Raw genomic sequence first — 17,034 nt, 5'->3', positions numbered from 1 at the left:
TGAACAATGAGTAAAAAATATTTAATTTAAAAAATAACGATTTCTCGTGCTTACATATCCGAGATTGATTTAATATATCGTATTATAAAATTTATATTTGACTTTTCGCTCATAAATTTGATTATACAACATTAACTGTATATCTCCATTTGTAATTTAATATCCATCGTCCTCATGCTGAAGAACCCTCAAACGCGGGCATTCAACCCCTGGATATTCATTACATCGTGTTAACAGTTGGTACTAACCCCCTCGACGTACATACTGCATTTGTGTACCCAATACTTTGGAAGAGCAATTGTCGTAACGTATATAAATTTGTGTAAAATCTATGATCAGCCTACCAGGACTAATGCACCGCGCGACCAAATGTTCACTCGATTTAAATGCCGAGGCTGTTAAGTAACCCCTAGATGGGCATAGACTCAGACACCCCTGGATGATACTTGTTTGTCACTGCTGATTCCTTTATGACGATTCTTTCTATTTAACACCTTTTTTTTTACTTAATCATCAATGGAAATGCTCAGTTAATTAGCGTTTTATTTATGAAAATAGTAGAAAGTCTACTATGAGATGAGTTGGATGGGTAACTTAATTCAGAGAATGGAGCAGGGGAAAATCCTGAAAATTTTATGGTAAAGAGGCAATGTAGAGAGAGAATAATGTAGGCTATGGGAACTTTCGCATAGAAAAAGTTTCAACTAAAACATCGGAAGGAGTATCTGAGATATATGTGAAGTGATTCTTGACAAAAAAAAATCTATGGTGGAATTATTATGAGCATATATGCACAGCATCAATCTCATAATATTCTCATATGTTGGGTAAAATGAGAACAAAATTTTTCTGGGAATGTTAAGGGGTCTCTTCTACTAGAGGGCATCATAATGAACAAAGAACGTTGATGTTGTGATGGATTATTCCAAACAGGAGCAAAGTTACGGGATACTCTTCATAGAAAATCATCTCCACCCATTTCCACCCGATCCTAATCTGGGTCTGAATTGGAAAAATAAATTCTTTCCAAGACTTTTTACGGCTTTTCCTACTAGAAGGCATCATAATGCACAAAAAATGTTTATGGTATGATCGGTTATTCCCAACAGGAGCAAAGTTACGGGCTACTATTTATGAAAAGCCTTAGATAGTATCATCTGCCTGCATCTGCCCGTATCTGCCCGATGTCGATTTCTCAAAAAATAAATGATTCCCAGGACTTTTTATGGCTTTTCCTACTAGAAGGCATCATAATGCACAAAAAATGTTTATGGTATGATGGGTTGTTCCCAACAGGAGCAAAGTTACGGGCTACTATTTATGAAAAGCCTTAGATAGTATCATCTGCCTGCATCTGCCCGTATCTGCCCGATGTCGATTTCTCAAAAAATAAATGATTCCCAGGACTTTTTATGGCTTTTCCTACTAGAAGGCATCATAATGCACAAAAAATGTTTATGGTATGATGGGTTGTTCCCAACAGGAGCAAAGTTACGGGCTACTATTTATGAAAAGCCTTAGATAGTATCATTTGCCTGCATCTGCCCGTATCTGCCGGACGTCGATTACTCAAAAAATAAATTATTCCTAGGACTTTTTATGGCTTTTCCTACTAGAAGGCATCATAATGCACAAAAAATGTTTATGGTATGAACGGTTATTCCCAACAGGAGCAAAGTTACGGCCTGCTCTACACAGAAAGACATAGACTGAGGCATCTGTATCCATCTCCATCCATCCTCATATTGGTCTGAATGCGAAAGATATATTTTTCTTTGGACTTTTTCGGGTTCCTTCTACTTGAGGTCATCATGATCGAAATATTTTCGTACTCTATCAAGTTATTCCTAATTGAGACATGGTTACGCGCCACTTTCCAAAAGTATTTCTATGTAGGCACACATCGGTCCCCGGCAATTATTAGAAATATTATCCCTTAATAAGCCTTATTGTCTACTTTACCCCGTTTCTTTGCATCAACTCATAAATTTAATCCCGCGGTAACATAAGTCCACTTTGGCTATTTTACAAAAATGTTTGCACTTCAACAACCCCATAAGATGTAATCCAAAATCATTTTGTAGCCGAAGTTTTTCCTTCTCACATATATACATATATGTAATATGTGTTGAAGAAAGTGACCAGGAGTTATTTACTGACCGAGGAAATACGCCCACAGGGAAGCGGGACAGTTAAGGACATACGAGGGTGAATATAAAAGTCAACCCCCCGATTTCTGACAAGTATAGATTATCCAGAGTGCTTACTTAACTTATTTCACTTACTTATAAAATTTTTTTTTAAATTTTTTCACAACATTTTTCGACCCCTCAAATCTATTCCGGCGGCTTTTATCTCTAATGACTCAAATTTACAAAACATCCGACAATTTTAACTAAAAAATCATTACCCCATAGAATTAATCGTTCTACTAATGACGATAATGATGACTTTGTATATGTATATGTTTATAATATATCAGGGTGACCAAAAAAAACCATCTCATCATATTTGTTTCGAGTCCCAAAAATCCGTTTCTAAAATCCGCTAGATACGACATTTTTAAGGGGTCGCTGAAAATTTTGAACATTACAAAAATGATTGACATTCGGATTTTTGTTTTTAAGTATGTTCTTTCTCGTGAGAGTGATAGTTTGTATGTAAAATCGTTAATATGCTGAAAATTTAAGCCCGAAATTTGAGTGTTTGAACGTCGCTCGAGAATTTCGAATTTTTTCGAGTGCTGTCTTTTGTAAATTTTCGAGTGACCCTGAAATATTAATATTAAGGTTTCTCGATTTTTTTACCACCATTTTGTATCATAATGATAATAAATCTAACCCGAGACGTAGAAAAAATTATTTATTTACACACTTTTCCTTTTTTAATTCAATTTTTAGGTTTTTTGGTTTTTCAAATCTTACCCAATTTTATTGTTTAAGACTGTCCAGTATATTTTCGGTTTTGCGAAAGTTATATTTTAGTGGAATGATAATAAGTGAGTTACAAAAAAATACAAAAATTAATTCAAAGTATCAGTTACATATTATGAGTTAATATTCAAAATTATTGAGCGACGTTTAAAAATCTATATTTTGAGCTAAAATTTTCAGCATGGTATTGATTTTACATAAAATATTTTTGTGTCGAGGAAGAAAAAATTTCGAAAAAGAAAATTCGAATTTCAATAATTTTTGTAATTTTCAAATTTTTGATCGACCCCTTAAAAATTTTTTATCCAGGTGATTTTTGGAGCGGGTTCTTAAAACATTAAGCCAACAAATTTTCACATGAGACTCGAAAAAATAATTGTCAGTTTTTTCGGGGCACCCTAATATATATATTTGAAACACTAACGAGAAAGGAATTAAATTAAACAATAACGCAGTATCTTATAAAAGTTTTTTACCAAGGGTTTAAACTCCATCGACGACGACTATTAATTATAATTAAACTCTAGTCTAGCTTACTTATACCCAAGTATTATAACCCTCCTCGTTCATCGGAGCAAAAACATCAGTGATCTATGCCCGCCGTTGAAATATTATTCAAAACGTCACTTGTAAGATTTTATTTTCCTCCATCTTGAAGAAATTTATTTTCTTCACTTTAAATACGTATTCTTACAAATTTATATCAAATTTCTGCAAACATTCATGTTAAATTGTCACAGTACCAATTCAATATAAGACGCATAAATTCGGGCATGGGTCATAAATTAATAGGATATAGATTTCGAAGTCACGAGCGACGAGCGACGTTTACGTTTGGATTTTGTGGGGTCAAAATAGAGATTTATTAAACCCATGGATCGAGTGTAAGTACGAATGAGAGTACTCTAATCTACGCTTGTATGTTTGAACTCTGGCTTTACTGATAAATTAACGCCAAATGCTTTCAGTTAATGGAAATGGAAATTTACAGTCTTTTAGTAATTACGCTAATGAATTTGTAATTTTAATTTAATTATTTAGTCACGTAATTAGGTGACTATTCCTACAGACATGTATTTTTTTTTTTTTAATTTAATGTATTTTCTAGTAAATTTCTTTAAATATAAATTTTTTCTTTATATATTAAATGTCAATTTTACTGTAGGAGATTTTAAATTTTTAATAGAAAAAAAAATCCACTTGATTTTTTTTTGGGGGTTGAAAATTTTGAGCTCACGGAAAAAAATGATGCTCAAAATTTTAATAGTTTGTAGTTTATTTTCGACTTAAAATTAGTATATTCGATACTAATATCAAACCAGGATCATTATATATATTACAAAATGGCTATTATTTATATTTAAATTTGATACACATACAAGAGATAAATTTGTTATTTTGTATAATAAAATTAATATGAAAAAGAATCGATAAATTGATATCTACAGTTATTACTATTCAAATAAACAGAAAAATTTTAAAAATGAGGAATCGATAAATTAGTAAACATACATATTAATATATAAAGATCTAGTATACGAATTTTTCATTTTATTATTTACCAATTATTCGATATATCTATATAATAAATTAATTTATAATAACGAATAAATAGCATTTTACATTAATTATTAGTCAATGGGATAGAATTTATAAAATAAGAATTAAAAATTTTCGGTGTTTTTATGAGCAACAAAATCAGTATCTAGTATACTAATTTTTCATTTTATTATTTATCAATTATTCGATTTATGTATACTGTAAATTAATTTATAATGATGAATAAATGATATTTTAAGCAAATAATTGATCAGTGATATCGAATTTATAAAATAAAAGTTTGTAACTTTTGGAATTTTCGGCTGGAAAAATAAGTATCTAAGATAGCAATTCTTAATTTTACCAATCATTACTTTTTAATAGGTTATGCCATAAATTAATTAACTTTCACTAATAAGTCACGTATTATACCTAAAAGTAATAATATTTATTTACTTTTTGAAATAATTGATAGTAGTTTTTAGGAATCTACAAAAATTAGTAAACTACTTTGCATTATGCACATAATAGTACTAATTATTGATAACAGATTCCACTTTTTATTATTATTTATTAATTTTTAATATTCTGTTTTGTCCGTGTTGACATAAAAATTCATAGTAATTTCAATTACAAAATTTTTTTGATTAAATGATTTGTAAAATTTACATGAGTCTTGCCCGCATATACTAGACCCATTCCAAATTATTTTTATTAATTTCTATTATCAGTTTTTTCAAACAACAGCAGATTTAAATTTTTTGTCAAAAAAAAAACATGAAAATTAGACGAAAGGGCGGGGAATGGGCCCCTAAAATTTAATGGGCCGTCGAAATTTTAAGTGACCCATTTTCCCCCCTTCCCCTATTAGGGTAGGGCGGGGCAAAATGAACCACTGGGGGCAAAATGGGTTGACATTTATAGTACATATGAGCCCTCATTTACTAGAGGGCCTATTTTGCCCCACCTTCCCCTATTTCCAGAATTTTGATAGTCTGCAAAAAAAATTAATTTGTTCATTACAATAAATTTCAATCTAAATTTTTAAATGTTAGACCAAATTTTTCCTTAAAATTTCAAATCGCTAAATATTCAAAATTTTTATTTTCCCCAAAATAAAAGTTTAAATTTTCAATTTTTCCCTCCTTGAGGTCTCATTAAATTTCTATTCCTAAATCCAAAAAAAACAGTCTCCCTTCTCTTTTGAAATTTTAAATTTTTCAGCGGGAAATTTGAAAAAAAAAAAAAAAAAAAAAAAAAAAAAAAAAAAAAATTCCCCGCATTTTTTTTTTTTTTTTCAAATATTTGTTCAACTAAGTGCTGCTAATTTACCCATAAACTGTTACATTAAAACTATTATTCTCACCCCAATAAATTTTACCCTTCATCCATTTTCTCTTATAAAAATAATAACATTTACTTAAATATCTCAAGTGTCTCCCCTAAAAAAAAAAAAAGCAAATAAACCATGAGATATTTTTTAAGATAATTTTTTTTACTCAAATGCACTCTGGTAATATTATTACACAAGTACTATGAGTAGAAATAAAAATAATAATTTAAATTGTTCTGGATTGTTCGCCACTCAGTCTACAATTTAAATAACTCATGGGTAACTGTCGTACTGCGGCTACGTCGTGAATAATATCCGCGGTAATAAAAACATTTTACAACTTTAACAATAAAAACAAATAATAATAATAATAAAAAAGTTTTAACAGTTTGGTTTATGTCAAGATCAATATCAGTTTCACTAAAGCAAGCTCTGGATTGGCTGGAAGCCTTTGCCAATCATAAAATTTTACGTTTGTTATTAAGGGAGGAAAGTCGTGGGTGAAATTCGCGGATTCTGCGCTTAGAATTACGCGGATTTCATTGGTTAGTTTGTTCTCCAAGGGTGGAGAGTTTTTATAGGTTGTGACTACACATGGCGATGGCTGATAAAGAATATCAGCAAAAAAAAAAAAAAAAAAAAAAAAAAAAAAAAAAAATGAGAAATGGATGAGGAAAAAATGAAAAAAAAAAAAAAAAATAATAATAAATTTAATGGCAAGAAAAAAAAAAGAAATTTTTATTGTAATATCATAGACACAATAAAAGTGGAAGAGAATTCAAATTATTTAATTCTTTGAAATTTAAAATTTTTTTAATTTTTTGGACTGAGGAAAAGGCAAATTTTTTTTTGACATCGGTATATTTTAATGATCTATATATATTCATGGAGTTTCAAAGCGGTACTGAATACCTGGGGTATGATGGAAATTTTGAAAAAAAAAAAAAAAAGTGCTTTGTAATTGACAATGCGGCATTTTTATGCCCAAGGACCTGATCTTGTTCTTTTCTAGAAACATAACTTTCCAATTACAATAGAAAATCTCATAATTTGAAAAAGCGAATTTTCAATCATCAGAAAATATCAGTCTGTTTACTTAATTATTCAGCGCCAAGTACATGATAGTAAAGAGGTCTCAGATTAAGATCATCTACACGGAAAAAACAGAATATTAAAAATTAATAAATAATAATAAAAAGTGGAATCTGTTATCAATAATTAGTACTATTATGTGCATAATGCAAAGTAGTTTACTAATTTTTGTAGATTCCTAAAAACTACTATCAATTATTTCAAAAAGTAAATAAATATAATTACTTTTAGTTATAATACGTGACTTATTAGTAAAAGTTAATTAATTTATGGCATAACCTATTAAAAAGTAATGATTGGTAAAATTAAGAATTGCTATCTTAGATTTTAATTTTTCCAGCCGAAAATTCCAAAAGTTACAAACTTTTATTTTATAAATTCGATATCACTGATCAATTATTTGCTTAAAATATCATTTATTCATCATTATAAATTAATTTACAGTATACATAAATCGAATAATTAATAAATAATAAAATGAAAAATTAGTATACTAGATACTGATTTTGTTGCTCATAAAAACACCGAAAATTTTTAATTCTTATTTTATAAATTCTATTCCATTGACTAATAATTAATGTAGAATGCTATTTATTTGTTATTATAAATTAATTTATTATATAGATATATCGAATAAGTGGTAAATAATAAAATGAAAAATTCGTATACTATATCTTTATATATTAATATGTATGTTTACTAATTTATCGATTCCTCATTATTAAAATTTTTCTATGTTTATTTGAATAGTAATAACTGTAAATCCCAATTTATCGATTCTTTTTCATATTAATTTTATTATACAAAATTACAAATTTATCTCTTGTATGTGTATCAAATTTAAATATAAATAATAGCCATTTTGTAATATATATAATGATCCTGGTTTGATATTAGTATTGAATATACTAATTTTAAGTCAAAAATAAACTACGGAAATATCGCAAATTGTAAATTAATTTATCAATTTATCTTTCGAATATCCCTCGCATTTATTAACCGGGGAATAGTTTGGTGAAATTAATTCTGTAAATTTAAAATTTATTTGAGTATATTTCTGTTGGCAAAGGCCAAGGGGTGACAGCTATACACTACATTACCCGTAGTACTGCTACAGCGTACACTATCATCGTATCTGTAGAATTGAACCCTCGATAAAATTCAAACGCCAATACAAATCTCATATCTTTAATATCTTCGTATGGCTGCACATCGTCATTCTTGTATCCTCGATAGAGAATGAATTTTTCTCATCTATTACAATATATACATACATTGTTATATATATTTCATTCGTAATGGTCTCTTTCGGGCGTGTCCAATTGTCGATGGTGTCGTTCCAACCATAAATATATACGTACTTTAATTTATTTATCACTAAAAATTTTATTTAATATAAAAATTCAAGATTAAAAATTTTCATTTTCATAAGTTTATATATTCCTTATTTATGAGATCAAAAACGTGTACATATTTATATATATATAGTAGAGATATGCGAGTAATTTGAACTTGTGAATTATTTATGCCAAATTGAATATGACTTTTTTTTATCGAAATTTGAATTTTAAAATGATTCAAAATTTTTCAATTATTTTGAGATCATTTAATTATCTGAAGTTTAATTTTTTTTTTTAATTAATATTACACCTAAGATAAAAATTTTCTATTCAAATTTTGAACCGAATACTTGAAACTGGAACCGAATATTCAAATTTAAGTCGATTATTTAAAATTTGAATTGAATCGAATATTTGAAATTTGAATTGAATCGAATAATTGAAATTTGAATTGAATCAAATAATTGAAATTTGAATTAAATCGAATAATTGAAATTTGAATTGAATCGAATAATTGAAATTTGAATTGAATCGAATATTTGAAATTCGAATTTAAGTCGATTATTTGAAATTTGAATTGAATCGAATATTTGAAATTTGAATTGAATCGAATAATTGAAATTTGAATTGAATCGAATAATTTAAATTTGAATTGAATCGAATATTTGAAATTTGAATTGAATCGAATATCTGAAATTTGAATTGAATCGAATAATTGAAATTTAAATTGAATCGAATATTTGAAATTTGAATGGGATATTTGAAATTTGAATTGAATCGAATATTTGAAATTTGAATGGGATATTTGAATTTTAATTGAATATTCGAATTTTAATCAAATATGTTTAAAACTTGCCAATAATTCGAACTATTCATATTTTATTTATTCAAAAATTAATATTTTACTTGATAAAAATTTTATATTCAATTTTTTAATTGAATACTTAAAATTGGAGCCGAAAATTCGAATTTGAGTCGAGTATTCGAAATTTGAATTGAAAACTTAAAATTTGAATGGAATATTTGAAATTTAAATGGAATATTGGATTTTTAATCGAATATTTTAAAAAGTTACAATTAATTCGAATTATTCGTACTTAATTTTTTCAAAAATTAATATTCTAATCGAGGTAAAAATTTTCTATTCAAATTTTGAATTGAATACTTGAAATTCGAACCAAATATCCGAATTTGAGTTGAATATTCAAATTTCGAATTGAAAAATTAATGTTTGAATCGAATATTTGAATTTTGAATGTAATATTCGAATTTTAATCGAATATTTTGAAAACATACAATAATTTGAATTATTCGTATTTTATTTTTCCAAAAATTAATATTCTACTTGAGAAAAAATTTTACATTCAATTTTTTAATCGAATACTTGAAATTGGAACCAAATATTTGAAATTTGAATTTGAATCATAAAAAACGAAAACATACTAATAATTCGAATCATTTGATTCGATTCGAACACTACTTATGTATCATTTATATATATATATATATATATATAAGTATTGAATTCACATGACTACATTTAGTATTAGGGTCAAAGCGGAAATATCGTAGGGAAGTGAAACGAAGAATGAAAATAGATTTTGATTTAGGAGTGATATATATATATATATATATATATATATATATATATATATATATATGATGAACGATTTGTCCGATTAGATCGCCGTCGAAGATCTATGATGTTTATGTACTTCACGGATGCATGATCAAATTGATTAAAAGACCGTGCGATGTTGTTATATTGCTCATATTTCATCTCTTGTCTAGTCAAGTAATTTGATCTAGCTGGGTGGTCAATGGTCCTGATCCCAATTCGATTCCTTGATTCAATTTTCACGTGTGACCTACGAAAAGTCAGATAGACGCAGTAATTTTCACAGCTGCATTAAAAGGATTTCAATTCAAAAATTCAACTAAAATATATTATTTCATATATATTTATTCTTATACATATACAATTTTTTTTATAAACTCTTATAAATGCAATAAGGAGTAATTCATTTTACTAATTTTTTATTTACTTATATTTAAAAAAATTTATAACATGGACGATATAAAATTTAAATAATTGTCCACTATAATTATTTTGACATTTGTTTATTTATTACATACCCATGATATATTTTTTAAGATTTACTTTTCGTTACTCGCGTCTACTCCCCCGACGATTTTCATCGCGCGGCGAGCACTGTGCCGCTTTTTCACATTTTTTTTATTGATAAATATACTTCTTTTATATTTGAATTGTATTTTTATTAATAAAACACATATTTAATGAAAATATATATTTCAAAGAAAGAATCGGTTAAGTATAAAGTCACAAATACCCATACAGTAACTTTTATTGCAATTTTAGTCAAAAAAGTGCCGTCACGCTCATAGCGCGAGTAACGAAAGGTCAACATTCACATCCATCTCAATCGTGTACAAGTGTAAAAAATTTCAATTAAAGTTACGATATAATTAGGAATGAGTAACAAAAATTTATTTTAACAATAAGAAAATTAATAGTAATCTCCACTTTGTGCGTTGTTTCAGTTAAAAAAAAATAAAAAAATGGAGAAAAATTTGAGTGGTATTGAAAAAGTCTTAATATTGTTGCAGTTTTTTTTTTTTTTTATTAATAAAAAATCCACGTAAGTGTTATCGATAGAATTATGGAGGTTTATAATTTTTTATTTTGTTCAGTCGGAAAAAATACTCACATATGATCATATATTGTTATGTATAAAATATATATGGTTATATATAATATACTCAGATATTATTAGATACAACCAAAGTTATATATGATCATATAAGCTCATATATTACTCTATATAAGCATGCAACATCGTATATGCTCATATAAGGTCATATATGAACATACATACCATTTTTTCATTTTTTTATCACCTGAAAAAATATTCAGATATTATCATATATGTGGAGATTAAAAAAAGATCTTATCTGATCTTTGCGTTCATATATGAACAAATATGATTATATATGATAGGATGATAAAATAACTAACGGCATATATGACCGTATTTTGTTACGTAAGGTCATATATAACTTTTTATAATCATGTCTAATTTTATACGATCATGACTGATCATATATGACTAAATGATGCAATATCTGATGACATATATAATCATATATAACTTTCAATCCCATATAATTATATCTGACTGTATCTCCAATTATATATGATCAGATTATACATTTTTTAACTATGTATTTGACCATATCTTACAATATAATATCATATATGATCCTATATGTTCATATCTGACCATATATGATCGTATTTTGTTACATAAGGTTATATCTGATCCTATATGATCATGTTCGATTCTATACGATAATGGCTGATCATACATGACTAAATGATACAATATCTGATCACATATATAATCATATATGACTATTTCAGTCCCATATGATTATATCTGAATGTATATCCAATCGTATAGGATTAGATTTTAAAATATTTAGCCATGTATGTGATCAGATCGTACAATATAACATCATATATGCTCCTATATGTTCATATCTGACCATATATGATAGTATTCGACCACATATGATCATATAAGATCATATATCACCGTAGATATGATCACATTTGATAGGATTATAAAATATTTAACCATGCATATGTCCATGCCGTACAATATCACATCATATATGGATCTATATGATCATGTCTGATCATATATGATCATATCTGACCATATATGATCATAGTCTTTATCTTAGATGTTATTTTACGTAATTATATATTTACAGATATGACTTTAATTAATCACATAATTATATATGATTCATATCTGATTATATGTGATCATATATGACTATTTTTTCCAGTTATTTAAAAAATGAATAATGATTTATGTACATCAAAAAATGTTAACATGTAGTCTGCATATTATTAACGGTTATTATTATTATTATTATTATTATTATTATTTTTATTATCATTATTAATATTATTACTATCATATTTATAAATTCATCTCATAAATAATAAATTTATAAATATATCATTCATAACATGGAATCACAAATTTATTTACTATCGTATTAATAAACTCGAGTTCAATAAATTTAATTCAAAAAATATTTCAAATTTTTCCATTTAAAAAATAATTAAAAATTATATTTTGGCCGTTCGATAAAAATAAAAATATTTTTAAAAATATAGACCCGAATTCCACAAATAAATATAATAATTTTAAGTAACCAATTGAAAAAAAAAAAAAAAAAATTAAGATAATTGATTTTTTAATTTTGTTTTTATTAAGTAATTAATTTTGCTATTAAAAAAAATTTCTTTTAATAGAATTTTTTAGCTTGCGCTTCTTTGCTATCTCTGTACATGTTGTACCCAATAAGAATAATTAATTGTATTACAATAAAAATAATAAAGATAGTTGTCGTGAGACAGTTTCCAGTAGGACATGAAGCAGCAGGTGCTGCATTTAATCTGTTGTAAGTTTGTGCTACGTCTCGCTTAACTTGGTTCAGTCCGTCCCGCATTTCCGATATTAAAGATTGGTAATCGTACCCAATAGGCTGGACTTGTGCTGTAGGTGCGCGTGCTTGGTTCGATAAAATTGTTTCGGCTTTAGAACTGACTTCTCCAACGAATTGTTTTATTTCACGGGCGGTGTTCATTATAATGTTCTGATTACTGAGGACTGCGTCGACCTCTTGTCGGCGGATCGTGTCAATAAGTTGGACTGGTTGTCCTGCACCACCGGCTGTTTGGACACCACCAACTTGTAATTGCGATATCAATGAAAGTGTACGCTCTTGTTTCCCGATCGTTTCATCCAATTTTTTATGCAATTCACGGAGGACTTCAAACATCTGACTTTGACCAGTAAAAATTTGTCTCAACTCTCGCTGGCTGTCGGATTCAAACCAGTCATCAAAATCTTCCTTATCACGACGAGGCTCATCTGGATGCTCTCTAAAAAAAATAAATTAATAATTAGCATCAGTGACTCTGCGAGTTTTTTCTCAGAAAATTGCGATCGAATTGACGACAATTTTACAGTAACTTCACGCTTGACAGCTAGAATCTAGCTCAAACTTTCCGACAGTCGACGATAATCTACTGCTGCAACGCGCCAAGACACAGTAAAAATTTGTCATTAATTTGTTGACCACACATTTTGCATCAAGTTGCTATCAACATTGCATTCAAGTTCGATTCCCTGATAGGGGAAGCCAGACTTTCTGATAAAAAAAATTGTGTCAATTTGTTGTCATCAACTTGATGATAATTTCAGTCTTTGTTGACATCAAGTTGCCGCCAACTTTCTGGGAAAATTGAAGGCAACTCCATCAACTTGTAGAATTCAAGCTTTTGCTTTCAATTTTCTCAGAAAGTTGACGTTTAGTTGCCGTCAACTTTTGTACTCAACTTGGCATCAAGTTGCAGCAGTATATTGTAGGGATATCGTTTTTGCGGAGAAACTGCAATTATTTTCTAAGAGAAAGTAATAATAGAATATAACATAAGTCGATGAAAACGTACTTGCGATAGTCCTCTTTTTGTTGGTCCAATTTTTTCTGGTAATCCTGATATTCTTGGCTGATTTTCGCCTGTTCTTCAGAGGTCACTGTTCTACTTTGGTCGAGTTGTATCTGTCCAGGTGGGGACAACGATGTGGTCAAGAAATGCATCACGTCGTGATCATCAGCCAGCCCTCCAGTGGCTGCTGATACTCCGAAGTAACCGTTTTTAGGCAAGAAAATATTTTCAACGCGGAAACAGAGTTCAAATTCGTCTGGGCTGCTGGTCATTCCATTGTGGAACATCAGCTGCAATAAATATATGAGTAATTAATTGATTAATGAACTAATTAATTGATTAATCAAAACATACCGTCAATGTATTTTTGTAGTATTCAATTCTAGCCTGGGTTGGAAATAATTTATTACGAAAATCTCTTAAGCAACCAGCAGCCATCTGAGTTGTTCCGTCGCTGAATTTGGAAAATAATTAGTTGATTAGTTAATTAATCAGTTAATAGAACTAATTAGGTAAACTTACTTGGCATGATCGAAAACTTTAGTTCCGTCATTAACAATCGCCATAATGTACGGGTTGTTATGTTTATTATCGTTATCAAATGAATCGAAAAATACACCGAGACCATTCCACATATCGGAGCTTCCAAATACTGGGCCATCGTAATTTCCTGTTTGGGTTGTGTACCAAAATGCGAGACCATCAGCTCCAATTCTACCGCGTCCATTTATATTGAATTTTAAATCTACTTCCCACCATTCAAAATCTGTTGGTTGTTTTGTCCATATTGCCCCTGTTTAAAAATTTAGTTAAAATTAATTCAAACATTTGAATAAATTATAATTTTTTAGTAGCCGCTACCGATTATTTTTTGGTAGCCGCTACCGATTATTTTTTGGTAGCCGCTACCGATTATTTTTTGTTAGCCGCTACCAAAAGTTAAATTTCATTAAAAGAGCCCGAAATCACACCGAAATTTTATTATTTTTAATAAACAGGCCGAAAATTAGCCGATAATTTGATTTTGTCTTCGTTTTTTTTTAGGTCCCATTATCCGCCAAATTTCGGCCTTATGTTCACTCCCCAAACCCTTTGTCTGTCGTTTTTCGGTCGGAAAAAATTCTACTATTTTTTTAGTTTGAAATTTTTTTCCCGGCTGAAATAACTTTTTGTTTTTAGTAAAAAATAATAATAAATATAAAATTATCAAGTAAATTAATACTAAAAAAAAAATAAGCGGAATAGAAAGCAGTAGGAAAATTAAAGTTTTTAGTGGAAAAACAGAGCCTTCGTATGAAAAATTTAAAGTACAGAAAAAAAAATAATTTTTGGCGCAAAAAAAATTTTTTATCATGAAACAAAGACGAAAATTTTATAAGGAATAGACAAAATTTCTTGTTCCAAGAAAATTTTTATTTTTAATTTATAATTCAGAGAATTCTGTGTACTCTCGAAATTTGAAAGAGTGAAAACCACTGAAAAACAGTGTAAATGCAATATTTTACAGCTAAAAGTATACCACTTGGTATACTTATAACTGTGAAACAGTGAATAGATACTGTTTCAGATTTAGAGAGTAGAATACACCAAAAAAAAAAAAAAAAAAAAAAAAAAATGATTTCTTGGCAAGAAAATTTTTAGTTGCCCCATGGGGTTTTTTTTTTGCAAAAAAATCATAAATTCAAAACAAAAGTTTTCTTTGGGCGAGAAAATATTTTCTTGGACCAAGAAATACCCACACGAAAAAATATATATCCCGGCAAAATAGTATATATCCGGCTTATATATTTTGCATTTTCATATATATGCTATTTTGCCGGCATATATTCTCGGATATATATATTTTCCGTATGGGTACTTTTTTCTCAGTAGTTTACACTCTAATAATTGCAACTACTTTGTAATAAAATAATTACAATAATAAATGTCAAATTATAGGGTTTTTAATGTGTTTTCAGTTGAACGCAACTTTTCTATGGTTGATAAGTTAATGACCTTAAACGCTTTATTTTAATCTAATGATTACTGGGTCTCAGAAATGTAATTTTTAGTTCTAAAGTGAAGGGACTGCTGATATTTGAAACTGTTATTTTCCCACTACTTTTTTCCATGTACTTTCATTAATTAATGTCGTGTCAGAGTTTATCATGACAGAAATAAAATTTACATGGAAAATATGACTAAAAGCTGTGTTCTTGAAAAAAAAAACATATTTTATTAAAATAAAAAGTTTAAAAATAATTAAAATATATCATACCTTTTTGACTCCGTAGTGATGGAGCTAGCCTAACCTTATCCGAGCTAGCGATAACATCTAAAAAAAAAAATATCCATCAATAAAAGTTATCATAAATAATAATAATAAGGTAATAACTTAAAAAATATGTGGTCATGCCTTAACATACGGTACCAAACACCTTAAAAACCATAAATTAAAACCCATAGTTCGTTATGTTAAAGAATAACCACAAAATCTATCCTTCATTTAAACGAGCAGCAACAAAAAAAAATGAATAAAATAAAGTAAATAAACAGAATACGTGTAAGGTGTGAAGTTAATTAACAAAAATTGGTTATGTCGAAATAAACTTAATTACTTACTTCCTCCATAATTCCAGAATGGTACAGTTCCATCTTTTTGCGCTAAATAAGGCGGTTTGAAGGAATATTTATATTCAAATTTTCTATGCACATCACTCGCACTTACATAATTTATAATAATTAATAAATAAAATAACACTGGCCACCTCACCTCTGCAGCCATCTTCATTTTTACTATATACATATATTTCTATGTATATATGTGTACAATACTATACCTATACCTTTTTATATTTGTATATACAGGTATATTCTACACGTTTTACTTTCAAAACGCAAGTGCGGTTTAACAAAATAACACCATCTACGTAACATGTTAACCTTCTATTGGTCACTTTAACATATCCGAGCTCTCTTATTGGTCGATTCTCTCTGACGTGTCTTCTTGTCAGTCACCAGCGCCATCTTGTCGAGCCGACTTGCAACAGAATTAAGAAAAAAACCGAAAATGATGCGAATGTTAGAAAATTTGAATTTTTTTTTTAAACGACAAAATGGCGGTCAGAAAAAATATTTTAAATTTTAAATTTGAATAGAGGCTTTGGAAAAATATTTTACTTTTTATGTTTTAAGTGTCATGTCCACGTGTTCTGTTTGGCGACCGCAGCGCTGGTGGGTAAAACAGAATTAGATTATTGACGTTTA

The 17,034-nt window shown here is 28.4% G+C and overlaps 1 protein-coding gene across 1 annotated transcript; it reads right to left on the bottom strand.

Annotated features, from left to right (window-relative positions):
- Nucleotides 1–12,522: 12,522 nt before the first annotated feature.
- Nucleotides 12,523–16,664, bottom strand: LOC103580402 (protein ERGIC-53). The gene is made up of 6 exons (XM_008562133.3): nucleotides 16,390–16,664; nucleotides 16,046–16,102; nucleotides 14,311–14,581; nucleotides 14,143–14,242; nucleotides 13,792–14,078; nucleotides 12,523–13,221 (listed from the first exon to the last, which is right to left on the bottom strand). Exons 1-6 carry the CDS (start codon nucleotides 16,571–16,573, stop codon nucleotides 12,582–12,584), a joined length of 1,539 nt encoding a protein of 512 aa, XP_008560355.1. The 5' UTR covers nucleotides 16,574–16,664; the 3' UTR covers nucleotides 12,523–12,581.
- Between the last annotated feature and the right edge of the window lie 370 nt (nucleotides 16,665–17,034).

Source organism: Microplitis demolitor, chromosome 2, assembly GCF_026212275.2.
Source record: "Microplitis demolitor isolate Queensland-Clemson2020A chromosome 2, iyMicDemo2.1a, whole genome shotgun sequence".
NCBI lineage: Eukaryota > Metazoa > Arthropoda > Insecta > Hymenoptera > Braconidae > Microplitis > Microplitis demolitor.
The sequence above is the reverse complement of the archived record's forward strand: the minus strand, read 5'-3'. Positions and strand labels throughout refer to the sequence as shown.

Coding starts and splice junctions, on each gene's coding strand:
- LOC103580402 (XM_008562133.3), bottom strand. CDS start 16,573: ATGTATATAGTAAAAATGAAGATGGCTGCAGAGGTGAGGTGGCCAGTG. Junction 16,103..16,389: donor ATTCTGGAATTATGGAGGAA/GTAAGTAATTAA, acceptor TTTTTTTTTTAG/ATGTTATCGCTAGCTCGGAT. Junction 14,243..14,310: donor AAAGTTTTCGATCATGCCAA/GTAAGTTTACCT, acceptor TTCCAAATTCAG/CGACGGAACAACTCAGATGG.